Here is a 21,347-nt window from a genome sequence, read left to right on the forward strand (position 1 = left end):
ATAATGCATCGAAACCATAGCTCCCTTTCCACATCCAGGCCCCACACAACTTTCCCTGGTTTACCCCAGACACTTCACATGCCCTGGTTCAATCCATTGACAGCACATCGACCCCAGTATACCACATTGTTCCAATTCACTCTATTCCTTGCACGCCTTTCACCCTCCTGCATGTTCAGGCCCCGATCACTCAAAATCTTTTTCACTCCATCTTTCCACCTACAATTTGGTCTCCCACTTCTCGTTCCATCCACCTCTGACACATATATCCTCTTAGTCAATCTTTCCACACTCGTTCTCTCCATGTGACCAAACCATTTCAAAGCACCCTCTTCTGCTCTCTCAAACACACTCTTTTTATTACCATACATCTCTCTTACCCTTTCATTACTTACTCGATCAAAATACCTTACACCACATATTGTCCTCAAACATCTCATTTCCAGCACATCCACCCTCCTCCACACAACTCTATCTATAGACCACGCCTCACACCCATATAGCATTGTTGGAACCACTATTCCTTCAAAGATACCCATTTTTGCTTTCCAAGATATCGTTCTCGACTTCCATACATTTTTCAAAGCTCCCAGAACATTCGTCCCCTCCCACCCTATGATTCACTTCCACTTCCATGGTTCCATCTGCTGCCAAATCCACTCCCAAATATCTAAAGCACTTCACTTCCTCCAGTTTTTCTCCATTCAAACTTACCTCCCAATTGACTTGTCCCTCAACCCTACTGTACCTAAATAACCATGCTCTTATTCACATTTACTCTTAACTTTCTTCTTTCACACACTTTACCAAACTCACTCACCAGTTTCGGCAGTTTCTCAAGAATCAGCCATCAGCGCTGTATCATCAGCGAACAACAACTGACTCACTTCCCAAGCTCTCTCATCCACAACAGACTGCATACTTGCACCTCTTTCCAAAACTCTTGCATTTACCTCCCTAACAACCCCATCCATAAACAAATTAAACGACCATGGAGACATCACACACCCCTGCCGCAAACCAACATTCACTGAGAACCAATCACGTTCCACTCTTCCTACTCATACACATGCCTTACATCCTCGATAAAAACTTTTTACTGCTTCTAACAACTTGCCTCCCACACCATATATTCTTAATACCTTCCAAAGAGCATCTCTATCAACTCTGATCATATGCCTTCTCCAGATCCATAAATGTTACATATAAATCCACTTGCTTTTCTAAGTATTTCTCACATACATTTTTCATAGCAAACACCTGATCCACGCATTCTCTACTACTTCTGAAACCACACTGCTCTTACCCAATATGGTATATATATTTATTTATTTTACTTTGTCGCTGTCTCCCTCATTAGCAAGGTAGTGCTAGGAAACAGACGAAAGAATGGCCCGACCCACTCACATACACATATGTAAACATACACATCCACACACACACAGACATATACATATATACACATGTACATAATCCATACTGTCCGCCTTTATTCATTCCCATATATATGTGTATTTTTTATTTTAATATCTATTTATTCTATTTTGCTTTGTCAATGTCTCCCGCGTTAGCAAGGTAGCGCAAGAAAACAGACGAAAGACTGGCCCAACCCACCCACATACACATGTATACACCTAAGCATCCACAAACGCAAATATACACATCTATACATCTCAACGTATACATATATATACACACACAGACATATACATATATACACATGTACATAATTCATACCGGCTGCCTTTATTCATTCCCATCGCCACCCCGCCACACATGAAATAACAACCCCCTCCCCCCTCATGTGTGCGAGGTAGTGCGAGGAAAGACAACAAAGGCCACATTCGTTCACACTCAGTCTCTAGCTGTCATGTAATAATGCGCCGAAACCACAGCTCCCTTTCCACACCCAGGACCCACAGAACTTTCCATGGTTTATCCCAGACGCTTCACATGCCCTGGTTCAATCCATTGACAGCACATCGACCCCAGTATACCACATCGTTCCAATTCACTCTATTCCTTGCTCGCCTTTCACCTTCCTCCATGTTCAGGCCCCGATCACTCAAAATCTTTTTCACTCCATCTTTCCACCTACAATTTGGTCTCCCACTTCTCATTCCCTCCACCTCTGACACATATATCCTCTTGGTCAATCTTTCCTCACTCGTTCTCTCCATGTGACCAAACCACTTCAAAACACCCTTTTCTGCTCGCTCAACCACACTTTTTATTACCACACATCTCTCTTACCCTATTATTACTTACTCGATCAAACCATCTCACACCACATATTGTCCTCAAACATCTCATTTCCAGCACATCCACCCTCCTCCGCACAATTCTATCTATAGCCCACGCCTTACAACCATATAACATTGTTGGAACCACTACTCCTTCAAACATACCCATTTTTGCTTTTCGAGATAATGTTCTAGACCTCCACACATTCTTCAAGGCTCCCAGAACTTTCGCCCCCTCCCCCACCCTATGATTCACTTCCGCTTCCATGGTTCCATCCACTGCCAAATCCACTCCCAGATATCTAAAGCACTTCACTTCCTTCAGTTTTTCTCATATCAAACTTACCTCCCAATTGACTTGACCCTCAACCCTACTGTACCTAATAAACTTGCTCTTATTCACATTTACTCTCAACTTTCTTCTTTCACACACTTTACCAAACTCAGTCACCAGCTTCTGCAGTTTCTCACACTAATCAGCCATCAGCGCTGAATCATCAGCGAACAACAACTGACTCACTTACCAAGCTCTACCATCCACAACAGACTTCACTCTTGCCCCTCTTTCCAAAACTCTTGCATTCACCTCCCTAACAAGCCCATCCATAAACAAATTAAACAACCATGGAGACATCACACACCCCTGCCGCAAACTTACATTCACCGAGAACCAATCACTTTCCTCTCTTCCTACACGTACACGTGCCTTACATCCTCAATAAAAACTTTTCACTGCTTCTAACAACTTGCCTCCCACACCATATATTCTTAATACCTTCCACAGAGCATCTCTATCAACTCTTATCATATGCCTTCTCCAGATCCATAAATGCTACATACAAATCCATTTGCTTTTCTAAGTATTTCTCACATACATTCTTCAAAGCAAACACCTGATCCACACATCCTCTACCACTTCTGAAACCACACTGCCCTTCCCCAGTCTGATGCTCTGTACATGCCTTCACCCTCTCAATCAATACCCTCCCATATAATTTACCAGCAATACTCAACAAACTTATACCTCTAATTTGAGCACTCACACTTATCCCCTTTACCTTTGTACAATGGCACTCTGCAAGCATTCCGCCAATCCGAAGGCACCTCACCATGAGTCATACATACATTACATAACCTTACCAACCAGTCAACAATTCAGTCATCCCCTTTTTTAATAGATTCCACTGCAATACCATCCAAACCTGCTGCCTTGCCGGCTTTCATTTTCTGCAAAGCTTTCACTAACTCTTCTCCATTTACCAAATCATTCTCCCTAAACCTCGCACTTTGCACACCACCTCAACCAAAACACCCTATATCTGCCACTTTATCATCAAACACATTCAACAAACCTTCAAAATACTCACTCCATCTCCTTCTCACATCACCACTACTTGTTATCACCTCCCCATTAGCCCCCTTCACTGAAGTTCCCATTGATTCCCTTGTCTTATGCACATTATTCACCTCCATCCTAAACATCTTTTTATTCTCCCTAGAATTTAATGATACTCTCTCACCCCAACTCTCATTTGCCCTCTTTTTCACCTCTTGCACCTTTCTCTTGACCTCCTGCCTCTTTCTTTTATACATCATCCAGTCATTTGAATTATTTCCCTGCAAAATCATCCAAATGCCTCTCTCTTCTCTTTCACTAACAATCTTACTTCTTCATCCCACCACTCACTACCCTTTCGAATCTGCCCACCTCCCATGCTTCTCATGCCACAAGCATCTTTTACGCAAGCCATCACTGCTTCCCTAAATACATCCCATTCCTCCCCCACTCCCCTTACCTCCCTTGTTATCACCTTTTTCCATTCTGTACTCAGTCTCTCCTGGTACTTCCTCACACAAGTCTCCTTCCCAAGCTCACTTACTCTCACCACTCTCTTCACCCCAACATTCTTCTTTTCTGAAAACCTCTACAAATCTTCACCTTCGGCTCCACAAGATAATGATCGGAAATCCCTCCAGTTGCACCTCTCAGCACATTAACATCCAAAAGTCTCTCTTTCGCACGCCTATCAATTAACACGTAATCCAATAACGCTCTCTGGCCATCTCTCCTACTTGCATACGTATACTTATGTATATCTCTCTTTTGAAACCAGGTATTCCCAATCACCAGTCCTTTTTCAGCACATAAGGAGGAGAGGTTGACAAAGAGGATATATGTGTCAGAAGAGGAAGGGACAAGGAGAAAGGGGATCCTAAATATGAAAGAAAGGATTGAGTGAAAAAGACTTTGAGTGATCAGGGCCTGAACATGCTGGAGGGTGAAAGGTGTGCATGGGATAGAGTGAACTGGAATAATGTGTTTACAAGGGGCAATGTGCTGTTTATGGTCTGAACTAGACTATGTAAAGAGGACTGGGGAAAACAGGGAAAGTTCTGTGGGGCCTGGTTGTGAATATGGACTATGGTTCCAGTGCACTGCACATGAAAGTTGGGAAATGTATGAGGGAGAATGTGGCCTTCCTTATTCTCTTCCTAGCACTACTTCACTAACATCGGAAACAGCTGACCAAATATGAAAAACATGAATATACATATATTTTTCCTTATGCAATACAAAAAAATTAGATTATTAGAATTGTTGAATACATTTATTATGCAATGTATTCCTCAAAGGGGTAACTTAACCCATTGCACCTGTCACCCCAAATCCCTTGGATATGCCTGAATCAAGAATGAGCTGTGTAGCCTGATCAGTTAGCTTGGTAGTGGGGCCAAATGAGTGCTGCATTGGGGAGATGCTTTACCATATATGTATCTTTTTTTTAACCCTTGTTAAGTTCTAGCATCATGTTTTGTAATTTGAGATATACAATATATTTTTCTATATGTATACAAGAGTTTAGATAAACATCTTAGAGCAGTAACTCTTCATCCCATTCTTGAGAAAGAAACACAGTATGTAAATATTAATCTATCAAAAGTATTACTCACATACAGAGTGGCCATTTCTATTCTTCATATTATAATCTGGTCATAAAAACTTGACCTGTGGACAAATATACATGGTATCAATAACCTGATCTAACCACCTCAAACCACATAATACCCTCAAACATTTCATGTCCAACATGTTCACCCTTTTCTGCGCATTCTCATCTAGAGAACACGGCTTGCACCCACATCATAGTGTTAAGGCTACTATGCCTTCAAATGTACCCATTTCTACCTTCTCAGATGGTCAACATTCTTCCTACAAATTCCTCAATGCTCCTAGAGCCTTCCCCCTTCATCCATCATTTGGCTCACCTCTGCTTTCATGATTCCATTCACTGCCATGTCATTCCTAGGTATCTAAAACTCACTTTCTCCAAATTTTCTCCATTCAAACTCACAACCCAACTAACCATATTCTGTATTTCTAAACCTAACAACCTAGCTTTTATTCACATTTACTCTCAATTTCCTTTTGCCAAACTCAGACACCAACTTCAACAGCTTCTTAATTCAAAATCTGCCACTAGTGCTTTGTGATCACCAAACAACAGCTGTTGTTTGGTGATCACAAAGCACTAGTGGCAGATTTTGGAACTGAGTCAGCTGTTGTTTGGTGATCACAAAGCACTAGTGGCAGATTTTGAATTAAGAAGCTGTTGAAGTTGGTGTCTGAGTTTGGCAAAAGGAAATTGAGAGTAAATGTGAATAAAAGCTAGGTTGTTAGGTTTAGAAATACAGAAACTGCATAGCTGCCCACCTCCAAGGCCTGTGCATTTACCTCCCTCACTACCACATCTATAAAGAAATTAAACAGAATTGGTGACATCACACATTCTGCTGCACACCTACCTTCACCTGAAACCCTTTACCCTCCTCTCTGATTACTCGCACACATGCCTTACTCTCCTGATAAAAACTCCTCACTGCTTCTAATAGCTCTCTTCTCACACCATATTATATTCATGACACCTTCCACAAAGCATCTGTATCAACTTTATATGCTTTCTCCAGATCTATAAATACCTCATACAGATTTTTTTTTTCTAATTCTCTAAATATTTCTCACACATTCTTCAAAGTAAACACCTAATCCAAACATTGTCTACCACTCCTGAAACAAAAGTGATCATCCCAAACTGATGCTATGTGCATGCCCCATCCTCTCAATCAACACTCTTCCATACAACTTACCTGACACACTCAACAAACTTACACTTTTGTACCTCAAATACTCACCTTTGTCCCACTTGCCTTTATACAAGGCACTATAAATGCACTCCATATATCCTTAGGAACCTCACTACATAATAATATTGCTCAGCCATGCATATGAGTAAATACAGACAATGACATAACAAATTTAAATATCAAATGTTTCAAACCTTGTCACAACAGAGGTGTGTGTGTGTGTGTGTGTGTGTGTGTGTGTGTGTGTGTGTGTGTGTGTGTGTGTGTGTGTGTGTGCACGAATAGTGGGGTATGGGGAGCTGTGATACTGCTATAAGCCACCTTTACCCCATAGGGATATGGAGAAACACATAAAAATCCAAACACTCTTTTTGTACTTTCTTTATCAACCTCAACTAAAAGTATAAGATTCCCTTACATGCATTTTGTATCAGCTGGATAATGAATTCATACAATTATTTCAGAGGGTGATTAACGAAGAGTGGGACTTGCCAACCTCTCCCACATTCCCTCTCTCCCACCTACCCACCTACATAACCACAATAGCCAGGCTTGAACAACTAACCATTTGCTTTGACTCCACTCCCAAAAAATATTCACCCAAACAAGCTGTACCATGAAAATTGGTCCACAACTGTACCTCCTCCAAAGTACATCCCTATGCTCCTTTGTTTCTGACATCTTTTACTACACCATATCTCTCTGTTTTCTAATCATCCCTTTCTATATGAAGCTGAATGTGGGCAGCAGTTGGTAGGCAGCCAATGAACTGGGAGGTATACTACCAGTAACACCTGCCTGGGTATCAAGAGGGTTAGTGACAGTTGCACAGTGAGCCAACACTTTAGTGGTTGTCAAGTTGCACTCCTCTCACCCAGTTAGCTATATTTTCTTTCTGCCTTACCCACACAAGGACTACTAGAATTGTCCACAATTATACAATCTCTCCTTGTCATACATAATACCTGACAATACTTAACTTACACAGCTCATTCTTCAAAACTAGATTTTCCTGTGGTGAGTACTATGCATAAGCCCTGCCTTCTGGCAACATATCAAGAGCAAAAGATAGATGTAAGACGTAGGAACACTTAAGCAGGGGCATTAGGTACAAACATTACGTAGAAGTAGTATGCAGGAGTATCAGTCAACAGGAACATTAGGCAGAAGCCTCTGCAAACACTGTGCTACAGTTGCCCTCTGCCAGTGACCTGTTAAGGGTGAGGTACTAAAGGCTCAGATGCAGCAAGAGTTCACTAATTATGGACACTCCATTGCTGTGGCCACCTCTTTGAGAGAGTTTCAGGTGGGAACAGGCATCAGAGACATAGGCAGATAGACAGAAAGCTATCCATGTCATCACCCTTTCATTTCAAATTTCACAAATTCTTAAACAACAATGACTTACATTTTGGCAATGGAAATCCTCTTCCCAGTGTAAGCCTGTTTATTTTTTGACTCTGATTTCCTTCCTTATATTCTTTTTAATGTCCTAATGAACCAATAAGTCACCCAAAACACACACAACAGGCCTACTATATCTGATATTTTCAACTGCCACATCATTATGTATAAAGATATAACCAAGTAATGATGGCATATCATCCCCTCTGATTTAATGAGCTCATTCACATGCAAATGTGCGAGTTTTCCTTCATGCAGTCTAACAACTTGTGTCTTTGATATATCTCCATGAGACTAAATTCTCCCAGTCTATTTATATGAAACAGAAACCCCCCATTATCAGTATTTTGTCATCTTGGAGAAGAGCATGAACTTGCTGCTTTCTTCACCATCTTGATTATATTCATTGTCATAAACAAATATTTGTTCAGGTTACTACAATATTTTCATGGATTGCAAATCATTAACACCACTATGCATGTCTTTCCTAGTTACCTATCCCATTATATACTATATGAATGGGCCATCCATCCACGTTTCTTGAAACTCAATATTCCTTAATAACAGGGATAATCCCCCCTCCTTCTTTGTCTTCCCTTTCCTTCCTTTCTACCATAAAGCCCACCAGACAAATCAAATCAGGTCCAAGATATCAACTGAAATTGTTTCCTTTATAATTTTTTTTTTTTTTTGCCGCTGTCTCCCGCGTTTGCAAGGTAGCGCAAGGAAACAGACGAAAGAAATGGCCCAACCCACCCCCATACACATGTATATACATACGTCCACACACGCAAATATACACACCTACACAGCTTTCCATGGTTCACCCCAGACGCTTCACATGCCCTGATTCAATCCACTGACAGCACGTCAACCCCGGTATACCACATCGCTCCAATTCACTCTATTCCTTGCCCTCCTTTCACCCTCCTGCATGTTCAGGCCCCGATCACACAAAATCTTTTTCACTCCATCTTTCCACCTCCAATTTGGTCTCCCTCTTCTCCTCGTTCCCTCCACCTCCGACACATATATCCTCTTGGTCAATCTTTCCTCACTCATTCTCTCCATGTGCCCAAACCATTTCAAAACACCCTCTTCTGCTCTCTCAACCACGCTCTTTATATTTCCACACATCTCTCTTACCCTTACATTACTTACTCGATCAAACCACCTCACACCACACATTGTCCTCAAACATCTCATTTCCAGCACATCCATCCTCCTGCGCACCACTCTATCCATAGCACACGCCTCGCAACCATACAACATTGTTGGAACCACTATTCCTTCAAACATACCCATTTTTGCTTTCCGAGATAATGTTCTCGACTTCCACACATTCTTCAAGGCTCCCAGAATTTTCGCCCCCTCCCCCACCCTATGATCCACTTCCGCTTCCATGGTTTCATCCGCTGCCAGATCCACTCCCAGATATCTAAAACACTTCACTTCCTCCAGTTTTTCTCCATTCAAACTCACCTCCCAATTGACTTGACCCTCAACCCTACTGTACCTAATAACCTTGCTCTTATTCACATTTACTCTTAACTTTCTTCTTTCACACACTTTACCAAACTCAGTCACCAGCTTCTGCAGTTTCTCACATGAATCAGCCACCAGCGCTGTATCATCAGCGAACAACAACTGACTCACTTCCCAAGCTCTCTCATCCCCAACAGACTTCATACTTGCCCCTCTTTCCAAAACTCTTGCATTCACCTCCCTAACAACCCCATCCATAAACAAATTAAACAACCACGGAGACATCACACACCCCTGCCGCAAACCTACATTCACTGAGAACCAATCACTTTCCTCTCTTCCTACACGTACACATGCCTTACATCCTCGATAAAAACTTTTCACTACTTCTAACAACTTTCCTCCCACACCATATATTCTTAATACCTTCCACAGAGCATCTCTATCAACTCTATCATATGCCTTCTCCAGATCCATAAATGCTACATACAAATCCATTTGCTTTTCTAAGTATTTCTCACATACACTCTTCAAAGCAAACACCTGATCCACACATCCTCTACCACTTCTGAAACCACACTGCTCTTCCCCAACCTGATGCTCTGTACATGCCTTCACCCTCTCAATCAATATCCTCCCATATAATTTACCAGGAATACTCAACAAACTTATACCTCTGTAATTTGAGCACTCACTCTTATCCCCTTTGTCTTTGTACAATGGCACTATGCACGCATTCCGCCAATCCTCAGGCACCTCACCATGAGTCATACATACATTAAATAACCTTACCAACCAGTCAACAATACAGTCACCCCCTTTTTTAATAAATTCCACTGCAATACCATCCAAACCTGCTGCCTTGCCTTTATAATAAATTAGCTAAAATGGTTTACATGTAAACTGCGCTTCCTGCCCTAATGATGCAATTATACTCTCTTTTATGATTATCTTTCTTTCTTTCAAACTATTCGCCATTTCCCGCATTAGCGAGGTAGCGTTAAGAACAGAGGACTGGGCCTTTGAGGGAATACAATCACCTGGCCCAATTCTCTGTTCCTTCTTTTGGAAAATTGAAAAAATTGACAATAATGTAAAACATTTTCCAGCTATACTGTTAGGTCCCTAGCTACATATCTGGATCAGAAATGGAACCATACATTAACTGGAAATTCAAATGTGGGGGCAATGTGCAATTTAAAACAACATGGAGCTTCCAGAAGGAACATTACAGTCTGTCAAGCAGCCCTTTTAGAAGGTGCATCACAGTTTAAAAGTTGAGGACAGAAAACAGCAAATAATCAGACTGTACATTTACACTTACTGTAGGACAGCTTGTGTAAGGAAGAGATCTACTTCTGAGGGGTAGCCTCTAAGTAAATGTAACTCCACTAACATATCTGCACAACCACCTCCATCCTCTGACCGTAGGTAGTGGAAACGAGCTGAGCCATAATTCTTCTCTAAGGTGAAATACAGAATAACACAACACATTATTATACAATTTTCAAAACCTACTCTACAGGTAAATGTACTCTCATATAATGAAGTAGTTTTGAATATAAAAGTAATCCATATAAAGACAAAATCAACCAATATGTTATGTCTACCATACTATTAAAATGCAACTCAAATTAAACTTCAGCCATCGACTACAGCTGCTCTAAACGTGTACAACCTCAGTGGAGCACTTAGAAAAAACTTACAATTCAATATTTTTTTCTGAAACAATATCTATAAAAAACATAAGACTTTACTTATATGTGTGGCAAAATTCATAGATGAATAAATGTTCAGGCTATAAATCTGCTTGCTATATCATGCAACCCTCCTCATACCATAATATAAACACATTTCACTATGTAAATACCATATCATTTTCCAATTCTCATGCTATATATCCCATTACCTAAACGTACTCACATTCATATGCATTTTCCTTTGTTACCCTGACAGCATCCACCTGATATAATATCCTTCTCAGCCAAGTGGAGTACTAAAGGTATGATGAATCAGTTGGATATTCAAACATGTAGGAAAAGTTAAATCATCACATAATTTTGTGAGAACTAGTCTCCAGATCGTTCAGTGACAATACTAGCAATCTAAGGGTTACATCCAGGCTGACTGTCCAGCTGTTTTACAGAAAAGTCTAACAGATGCAATGTATGGTGGTCAACCAAGCCTGAATTTCATGATATTACTGTCTAGCATGAACAAATCCCAACTCTTCTTTTTCAGTTTGATTCCCCTGTGGTTTGACAATACAAGTGCAGATCACATCCAGTCCCATCACAGTCTCCATGACATCCTCGTGTGTTAACTCTATGGATAGTTTAATAGGGGTTTACCAAAACTTTCCTCGTCAGGAATGGTTAAAAATTCCAACTCCAACATAGACCTCTTTCAACATTAGATTCACACGCATTGAACTTTCAGAAGCCTCTTTAGTTCTAGTCAACATCCACCAGCAAGGAAATCTGAAGAAAAACTTCCTGGAGACCCAACTCTGTTGCCTCAAAGTGTACATATGCCTTCAGCAGAGTCAGGCTCATGCACACAAAGCTCTACTTCTAACAGGAGTAAGAGAAAAAAGGCTAAACCCCATAGAAACTACTTTAAAGGTCTGGATTGAGAAGACCTTGAATTCAGGTTCCTCATTGCACCTCTCTTTGAAGAGACAAGATAAACCCTTTCACTGCTCCATACTGCATATCATTCCCAATGCTGCACACATACATACCAAAATATGATACAGCACAGACATTTGTGATTTCTTTTTTTAAACAACAGCTTTTGAAGAAAATTATGATATGAATGGCATTTCAAAATTTAGCTTAAATATTACAGACAGAAATTTCTTCTCTTAATATCCAATTCCTTGGTACACCCTGATTAACAATGATAAGGAAAATAAAGAGGTCAGTAGTGTCTTGCTCTTTGTTATACCTCATCCTAATGCCATACTAGAAACTGCTGTCAATTATATAATCAACTCTGTTTTTGCTGAAACTAAAGATGAGCTGTGTAAGAAAACAATGATAGGATTAGTTGATAAGCCTCCAGCAAAGACACTAGTAGTAGACAAAAAACTATGATCAATTGTCAGAAATTTGTAATGAACACCATTCGAACATAATAGGAGATTTTAACATACCAGTATCTAAGTAGAGCAAATCCCTTTCCAGTTCTAACTACAAATTAAGATCTCATTTATAATGTTCAAGTGGGAGAAAAATCTCTTACATATGATCATCAGCAAATCCTTTTAAAGTTCAAACAGCCAGTAATGCTGGTCAACACAAAAGTCATAAGAAAACACCAAATTTGAGACCTGCAAATTACAATGATCTTCACAATACTCTTGACAGGCAAATTATAATATCATTAATGAAAAAAAAGTGGAAGTAGCTTGGAAAAGATACATTAATAATTTCTATTTCGGGAAAGGAACATATATGCCAAAGTGTATGACACAGTCTTGTTCCAAAATGAGACGTAAGTGGGAGAGCAATGACATAAAGAATTGCCTGTAATCTATGAAAGTAGCACATACAAAACTCAAAGAGACCAAAAACAAATTTTTTCTTTTTGTACTTGTTTGCCATTTCCCACATCAGCGAAGTAATGCAAGGAACAGAGGAAGAAAGGCTGCATTCACTCACATCCATTCTCTGACTGTTGAGTGCAATGCATCAAAACCACTTCCCTATAACTAACACAATAGGGTAAATTACTTAAATTTGTGCAAAGAAAAATGCAAATGTCAGTATGAAGCACATATTGCTGAAAGTAACAAAAGAAATCCTAAAGAGTTTTAAAGTTATGTTGAATGTAAGAGAATTATATCCAACCAATTGGGCCATTTAATAAAAAAAATAGTGACTTGATTCAAGACAACAAACTTACAGCAAAGATTTTAAGATTTCTTTGCGTCTGTATTCATAACTCATGACCCAATTCCAGCTCCACTGCTAAGAGGGCAAAACATCTTGTAACATACTGAAATACAAGATAATGACATACTCTTTTTTCCATAACTGATCGGCATTTCCCATGTTAGCAATGCAGTTCTGTCAATGGACTGAACCAGGACACTGATATACTACCAGTGCTAAATGATATGAAAAAACATAAAACAGCACACCAAGGACACTGTGAGGGTAAAAAAATGAAACAGTCAAACCCATAGTAGCTTTTTTCAATAAGTTACTTGCTATGGGAAATGTTTCAGGGGAAAGAAACTTACCAAAGTAACACCGATATTCAAAAAAGGCTGGGTGTGTCTTTGATCTGCATTCCTCGCTTACTCCAATGAGGAACACAACTCTGTCAAAATGTATGGATTAAACTTTATACTCTAGTGTCTCGCATCATCAGTTACCATCTCTACTTCAATATATATGTCCACATAAACATACACACATACACACGCAGTAAATGGAAGCAGCTGAATGAGTGCGTTACCAGCTTTGATGCACGAGACCGGTTTATAATAATGGGTGCTTTAAAAGCAAAGAGTAATGTGGCAATGGAGGGTATAACTGGTGTACATGGGGTGTTCAGTGTTGTAACTGGAAATGGTGAAGAGCTTGTGGATTTGGGTGCTGAAAAAGGACAAAGGACTGTTGATTAGGAATACCTGGCTTAAAAAGAGAGATATACATAGGAATACCTGGCTTAAAAAGAGAGATATACCTAAGTATATGTATGTGAGTAGGAGAGATGGTCAAACGGCTTTATTGGATTACATGTTAATTGACAGGCATGTAAAAGAGAATTTTGGATGTTAATGTGCTGAAAGAAGCAGCCAGAGGGATGTCTGATCACTATCTTGTGTAGGCTTACGTGAAGATTTGTTGAGGTGTCCAGAAAAGAAGAGAGACTGTTGGGGTGAAGAAAGTGGTGAGAGTAAGTGAGCTTGGAAAGGAGACTTATGTGAGGAAGTACCAGGAGTTATTGAGTGTAGAATGGCAAAAGGTGAGAGCAAATGATGTGAGAGGAGTGGGTGAGGAATGAAATGTGATGGCTTGCACAAAAGATGCATTTAGCTTGAGAAAGGTGGTAAGTGGGCAGATTACAAAGAGTAGTGAGTAGTAGGATGAAGAAGTAAGGTTATTTGTGAAAGAGAGCGGTGTTTGGACGACACTCACAGGGAAATAGTGCAAAGGACTGGGAGATGTATAAAAGAAAGCAGCTGGATGTCAAAAGAAAGGTGCAAAAGGAGAAAAAGAGGGAAAATGAGAGTTGGGAAGAGAGTATCTTTAAATTCTAAGAATAAAAAGGTGTTTTGGAAGGAGGTAAATAATGTGCATAAGACAAGAAAACAAATGGAACATTGGTGAAAGGGCAAGTCGGGAAGTAATAACAAGCAGTGATGAAGTGAGGAGATGGAGTGAGTATTTTGAAAGTTTGTTGAATGTGTTTGATGACAGAGTGGCAGATATAGGGTGTTTTGGTTGGGTAGTGTGAAGGGGTCAGGGAGAATGGTTTGGTAAAAAGTGAAGAGGTAGTGAAAGCTTTGCAGATGAAAACTGGCAAGGCGGCGGGTTTGGATGGTATAGCAGTGAAATTTATTTTATCAAAAAAGGGGGTGACCGTGTTGCTGATTGGTTGGTAAGGATGTTCAGTGTATGTATGGATCATGATGAAGTGCCTGAAGATTGGCAGAATGCATGCATAGTGCCACTGTACAAAAGGAAATGGGGATGAAGGTGAGTGTTCAAATTACAGAGGCAAAAGTTTGTTGAGTATTAATGAGAAATTATATGGGAGGGTGTTGACTGAGAGGGTCGGGGGATGTACAGCGCATCAGATTAGGGAAGAGCAGTGTGGTTTTAGAAGTGGTAGAGGATGTGTGGATCAGGTGTTTGCTTTGAAGAATGTATGTGAACAATACTTAGAAAAAAAATGGATTTGTATGTAGCATTTATGAATCTGGAGAAGGCATATGATAGGGTCAATAGATATGCTTTGTGGAAGGTTTTAAGAGTATATGGTGTATGAGGTAAGTTGATAGAAGCAATGAACCTTTTACCAAGGATGTGAGGCACGTGAATGAGTAGGAAGAGAGGAGAGTGATGGGTTCCCAGTGAATGTTGGTTTGCAGGAGGGGTGTGTGATGTCCCCATGGTTGTTTAATTTGTTTATGGATGGAGTGGTTAGGGAGGTATATGCAAGCATTTTTGAAGAAAGGGGTAAGTAGGCAGTCTCTTGTGGTTGAGAGGTCCTAGAAAGTGAGTCAATTGTTGTTCGCTGATAATACAGTGCGGAAAGTGAGTCAGTTGTTGTTCGCTTATAATAAAGGGCTGGTGGCCGATTCAGGTGAGAAACTGCAGAGGTTGGTAACTAAGTTTGGTAAAGTGTGTGAAAAGAGCAAGTAGAGAGTCGATGTGAATAACAGCAAGGTTATTAGGTTCATTAGGGTTGACAGAAAACTTGACTGGGATGTAAGTTTGAATGGAGAAAACTTGGAGGAAGTGAAGTGTTTCATATATGTGGAAGTGGACTTTGCAGCAGATGGAACCATAGAAGCAGAAGTGAGTCACTGAGTGGGGGAGTGGGCAAAGCTTCTAGGAGCGATGAAAATTGTGTGGAAGGAGAAAATGTTATCTCAGAGAGCAAAAATGATTATGTTTGAAGGAATAGTAATTCCAACAATGTTATATGTTTGTGGGCCATAGGCTGTAGAGAGGGCTATACAAAGGAGGGTGGATGTGTTGGAAAGAAATTTTTGAGGACAATATGTGGTGTGAGGAGCTTTGATCAAGTAAACAATGAAAGGGTTATATGGTTGCGAGGCATGGACTATAGATAGAGTTGTGCGTTGTGCGAGGAGGGTGGATGTGCTGGAAATGAGATGTTTGAGGACAATACGTGGTGTGAGGTGGTTTGATCGAGTAAGTAATGAAAGGGTAAGAGAGATGTATGGAAATAAAAAGAGTGTGGTTAAGAGAGCACAAGAGGGTGTGTTGAAATGGTTTGGACATATGGAGAAATGAGTGAGGACAGATTGACAAAGAGGATATATGTGTCAAAGATGGAGGGGCCAAGGAGAAGTGGGAGACCAAATTGGAGGTGGAAAGATGAAGTGAAAAAGATTTTGAGTGATCAGGGCCTGAACATACAGGAGGGTCAATGGACTGAACCAGGGCATGTAAAGTGTCTGGGGTAAACCATGGAAAGGTCTGTGGGACCTGAATATGGATAGGGAGCTATGGTTTCGGTGCATTACACATGACAGATAAAGACTGCGTGTGAACAAATGTGGCCTATTTTGTCCTTTCCTGGTGCTAGCTTGCTGAAAGTGTGGGGGAATGCTATTTCTTGTTTGGCGGGGTTGTGACAGAACAGGAATGGATGAACAGAAGCAAGAATGAATATGTACATGTGTATATATCCATATGCCTGTCCATCTATATGTTGTTATGTATAAGTATATATATATATGTGCATGTATGGGTGTCTATGTATGTATGTATGTATGTATGTATATATGTATGTATGTGTGCGTGTGTGTGTGTGTGTGTGTGTGTGTGTGTGTGTGTGTATATGTATATATATATATTTTTTTTTTTTTTTTTTTTTATACTTTGTCGCTGTCTCCCGCGTTTGCGAGGTAGCGCAAGGAAACAGACGAAAGAAATGGCCCAACCCCCCCCCATACACATGTACATACACACGTCCACACACGGAAATATACATACCTACACAGCTTTCCATGGTTTACCCCGGACGCTTCACATGCCTTGATTCAATCCACTGACAGCACGTCAACCCCTGTATACCACATCGCTCCAATTCACTCTATTCCTTGCCCTCCTTTCACCCTCCTGCATGTTCAGGCCCCGATCACACAAAATCCTTTCCACTCCATCTTTCCACCTCCAATTTGGTCTCCCTCTTCTCCTCGTTCCCTCCACCTCCGACACATATATCCTCTTGGTCAATCTTTCCTCACTCATTCTCTCCATGTGCCCAAACCATTTCAAAACACCCTCTTCTGCTCTCTCAACCACGCTCTTTTTATTTCCACACATCTCTCTTACCCTTACGTTACTTACTCGATCAAACCACCTCACACCACACATTGTCCTCAAACATCTCATTTCCAGCACATCCATCCTCCTGCGCATAACTCTATCCATAGCCCACGCCTCGCAACCATACAACATTGTTGGAACTACTATTCCTTCAAACATACCCATTTTTGCTTTCCGGGATAATGTTCTCGACTTCCACACATTCTTCAAGGCTCCCAAAATTTTCGCCCCCTCCCCCACCCTATGATCCACTTCCGCTTCCATGGTTCCATCCGCTGACAGATCCACTCCCAGATATCTAAAACACTTCACTTCCTCCAGTTTTTCACCATTTAAACTCACCTCCCAATTGACTTGACCCTCAACCCTACTGTACCTAATAACCTTGCTCTTATTCACATTTACTCTTAACTTTCTTCTTCCACACACTTTACCAAACTCCGTCACCAGCTTCTGCAGTTTCTCACATGAATCCGCCACCAGCGCTGTATCATCAGCGAACAACAACTGACTCACTTCCCAAGCTCTCTCATCCCCAACAGACTTCATACTTGCCCCTCTTTCCAAGACTCTTGCATTTACCTCCCTAACAACCCCATCCATAAACAAATCAAACAACCATGGAGACATCACACACCCCTGCCGCAAACCTACATTCACTGAGAACCAATCACTTTCCTCTCTTCCTACACGTACACATGCCTTACATCCTCGATAAAAACTTTTCACTGCTTCTAACAACTTGCCTCCCACACCATATATTCTTAATACCTTCCACAGAGCATCTCTATCAACTCTATCATATGCCTTCTACAGATCCATAAATGCTACATACAAATCCATTTGCTTTTCTAAGTATTTCTCACATACATTCTTCAAAGCAAACACCTGATCCACACATCCTCTACCACTTCTGAAACCACACTGCTCTTCCCCAATCTGATGCTCTGTACATGCCTTCACCCTCTCAATCAATACCCTCCCATATAATTTACCAGGAATACTCAACAAACTTATACCTCTGTAATTTGAGCACTCACTCTTATCCCCTTTGCCTTTGTACAATGGCACTATGCACGCATTCCGCCAATCCTCAGGCACCTCACCATGAGTCATACATACATTAAATAACCTTACCAACCAGTCAACAATACAGTCACCCCCTTTTAATATATATATATATATATATATATATATATATATATATATATATATATATATATATATATATATGCAAGAGTCTTGGAAAGAGGGGCAAGTATGAAGTCTGTTGGGGATGAGAGAGCTTGGGAAGTGAGTCAGTTGTTGTTCGCTGATGATACAGCGCTGGTGGCGGATTCATGTGAGAAACTGCAGAAGCTGGTGACGGAGTTTGGTAAAGTGTGTGGAAGAAGAAAGTTAAGAGTAAATGTGAATAAGAGCAAGGTTATTAGGTACAGTAGGGTTGAGGGTCAAGTCAATTGGGAGGTGAGTTTGAATGGAGAAAAACTGGAGGAAGTGAAGTGTTTTAGATATCTGGGAGTGGATCTGTCAGCGGATGGAACCATGGAAGCAGAAGTGGATCATAGGGTGGGGGAGGGGGCGAAAATTTTGGGAGCCTTGAAAAATGTGTGGAAGTCGAGAACATTATCTCGGAAAGCAAAAATGGGTATGTTTGAAGGAATAGTGGTTCCAACAATGTTGTATGGTTGCGAGGCGTGGGCTATGGATAGAGTTGTGCGCAGGAGGATGGATGTGCTGGAAATGAGATGTTTGAGGACAATGTGTGGTGTGAGGTGGTTTGATCGAGTAAGTAACGTAAGGGTAAGAGAGATGTGTGGAAATAAAAAGAGCGTGGTTGAGAGAGCAGAAGAGGGTGTTTTGAAATGGTTTGGGCACATGGAGAGAATGAGTGAGGAAAGATTGACCAAGAGGATATATGTGTCGGAGGTGGAGGGAACGAGGAGAAGAGGGAGACCTAATTGGAGGTGGAAAGATGGAGTGAAAAGGATTTTGTGTGATCGGGGCCTGAACATGCAGGAGGGTGAAAGGAGGGCAAGGAGTAGAGAGAATTGGAGCGATGTGGTATACAGGGGTTGACGTGCTGTCAGTGGATTGAATCAAGGCATGTGAAGCGTCCGGGGTAAACCATGGAAAGCTGTGTAGATATGTATATTTGCGTGTGTGGACGTGTGTATGTACATGTGTATGGGGGGGGGTTGGGCCATTTCTTTCGTCTGTTTCCTTGCGCTACCTCGCAACCGCGGGAGACAGCGACGAGGTATAAAAAAAAAAGAATATATATATATATATATATATATATATATATATATATATATATATATATATATATATATATATATATATTTTTTTTTTTTGCTTTGTCGCTGTTTCCCACATTTGCGAGGTAGCGCAAGGAAACAGACGAAAGAAATGGCCCAACCCACTCCCATACACATGTATATACATACGTCCACACACGCAAATATACAAACCTACACAGCTTTCCATGGTTTACCCCAGATGCTTCACATGCCCTGATTCAATCCACTGACAGCCCGTCAACCCCGGTATACCACATCGATCCAATTCACTCTATTCCTTGCCCTCCTTTCACCCTCCTGCATGTTCAGGCCCCGATCACACAAAATCTTTTTCACTCCATCTTTCCACCTCCAATTTGGTCTCCCACTTCTCCTCATTCCCTCCACCTCCGACACATATATCCTCTTGGTCAATCTTTCCTCACTCATTCTCTCCATGTGCCCAAACCATTTCAAAACACCCTCTTCTACTCTCTCAACCACGCTCTTTTTATTTCCACACATCTCTCTTACCCTTACGTTACTTACTCGATCAAACCACCTCACACCACACATTGTCCTCAAACATCTCATTTCCAGCACATCCATCCTTCTGCGCACAACTCTATCCATAGCCCACGCCTCGCAACCATACAATATTGTTGGAACCACTATTCCTTCATACATACCCATTTTTGCTTTCCGAGATAATGTTCTCGACTTCCACACATTCTTCAAGGCTCACAGGATTTTCGCCCCCTCCCCCACCCTATGATTCACTTCCGCTTCCATGGTTCCATCCACTGCCAGATCCACTCCCAGACATCTAAAAAACTTTACTTCCTCCAGTTTTCCTCCATTCAAACTTACCTCCCAATTGACTTGACCCTCAACCCTACTGTACCTAATAACCTTGCTCTTATTCACATTTACTCTTAACTTTCTTCTTTCACACACTTTACCAAACTCAGTCACCACCTTCTGCAGTTTCTCACTTGAATCAGCCACCAGCGCTGTATCATCAGTGAACAACAACTGACTCACTTCCCAAGCTCTCTCATCCCCAACAGACTTCATACTTGCCCCTCTTTCAAAAACTCTTGCATTTACCTCCCTAACAACCCATCCATAAACAAATTAAACAACCATGGAGACACCACACACCCCTGCCGCAAACCTACATTCACTGAGAAGCAATCACTTTCCTCTCTTCCTACACGTACACATGCCTTACATCCTCGATAAAAACTTTTCACTGCTTCTAACAACTTCCCTCCCACACCATATATTCTTAATACCTTCCACAGAGCATCTCTATCAACTCTATCATATGCCTTCTCCAGATCCATAAATGCTACATACAAATCCATTTGCTTATATATATATATATATATATATATAATGGGTACGTTTGAAGGAATAGTGGTTCCAACAATGTTGTATGGTTGCGAGGCGTGGGCTATGGATAGAGTTGTGCGCAGGAGGATGGATGTGCTGGAAATGAGATGTTTGAGGACAATGTGTGGTGTGAGGTGGTTTGATCGAGTGAGTAACGTAAGGGTAAGAGAGATGTGTGGAAATATAAAGAGCGTGGTTGAGAGAGCAGAAGAGGGTGTTTTGAAGTGGTTTGGGCACATGGAGAGGATGAGTGAGGAAAGATTGACCAAGAGGATATATGTGTCGGAGGTGGAGGGAACAAGGAGAAGAGGGAGACCAAATTGGAGGTGGAAAGATGGAGTGAAAAAGAT

At 41.0% G+C, this 21,347-nt stretch overlaps 1 protein-coding gene across 2 annotated transcripts in view; it reads right to left on the bottom strand.

Moving 5' to 3' along the window:
- LOC139750714 (Golgi to ER traffic protein 4 homolog) overlaps positions 1-21,347 on the bottom strand; it is a 259,236-nt gene that overhangs the window by 111,304 nt on the left and 126,585 nt on the right. For both annotated transcript variants that reach the window (XM_071665388.1, XM_071665387.1), the window contains exon 5: positions 10,600-10,738. In XM_071665388.1, coding sequence (XP_071521489.1) covers positions 10,600-10,738 — 139 coding nt within the window. The remainder of the gene's footprint in view (positions 1-10,599; positions 10,739-21,347) is intronic.

This window comes from Panulirus ornatus, chromosome 10 (genome assembly GCF_036320965.1).
Source record: "Panulirus ornatus isolate Po-2019 chromosome 10, ASM3632096v1, whole genome shotgun sequence".
NCBI classification, from domain to species: domain Eukaryota; kingdom Metazoa; phylum Arthropoda; class Malacostraca; order Decapoda; family Palinuridae; genus Panulirus; species Panulirus ornatus.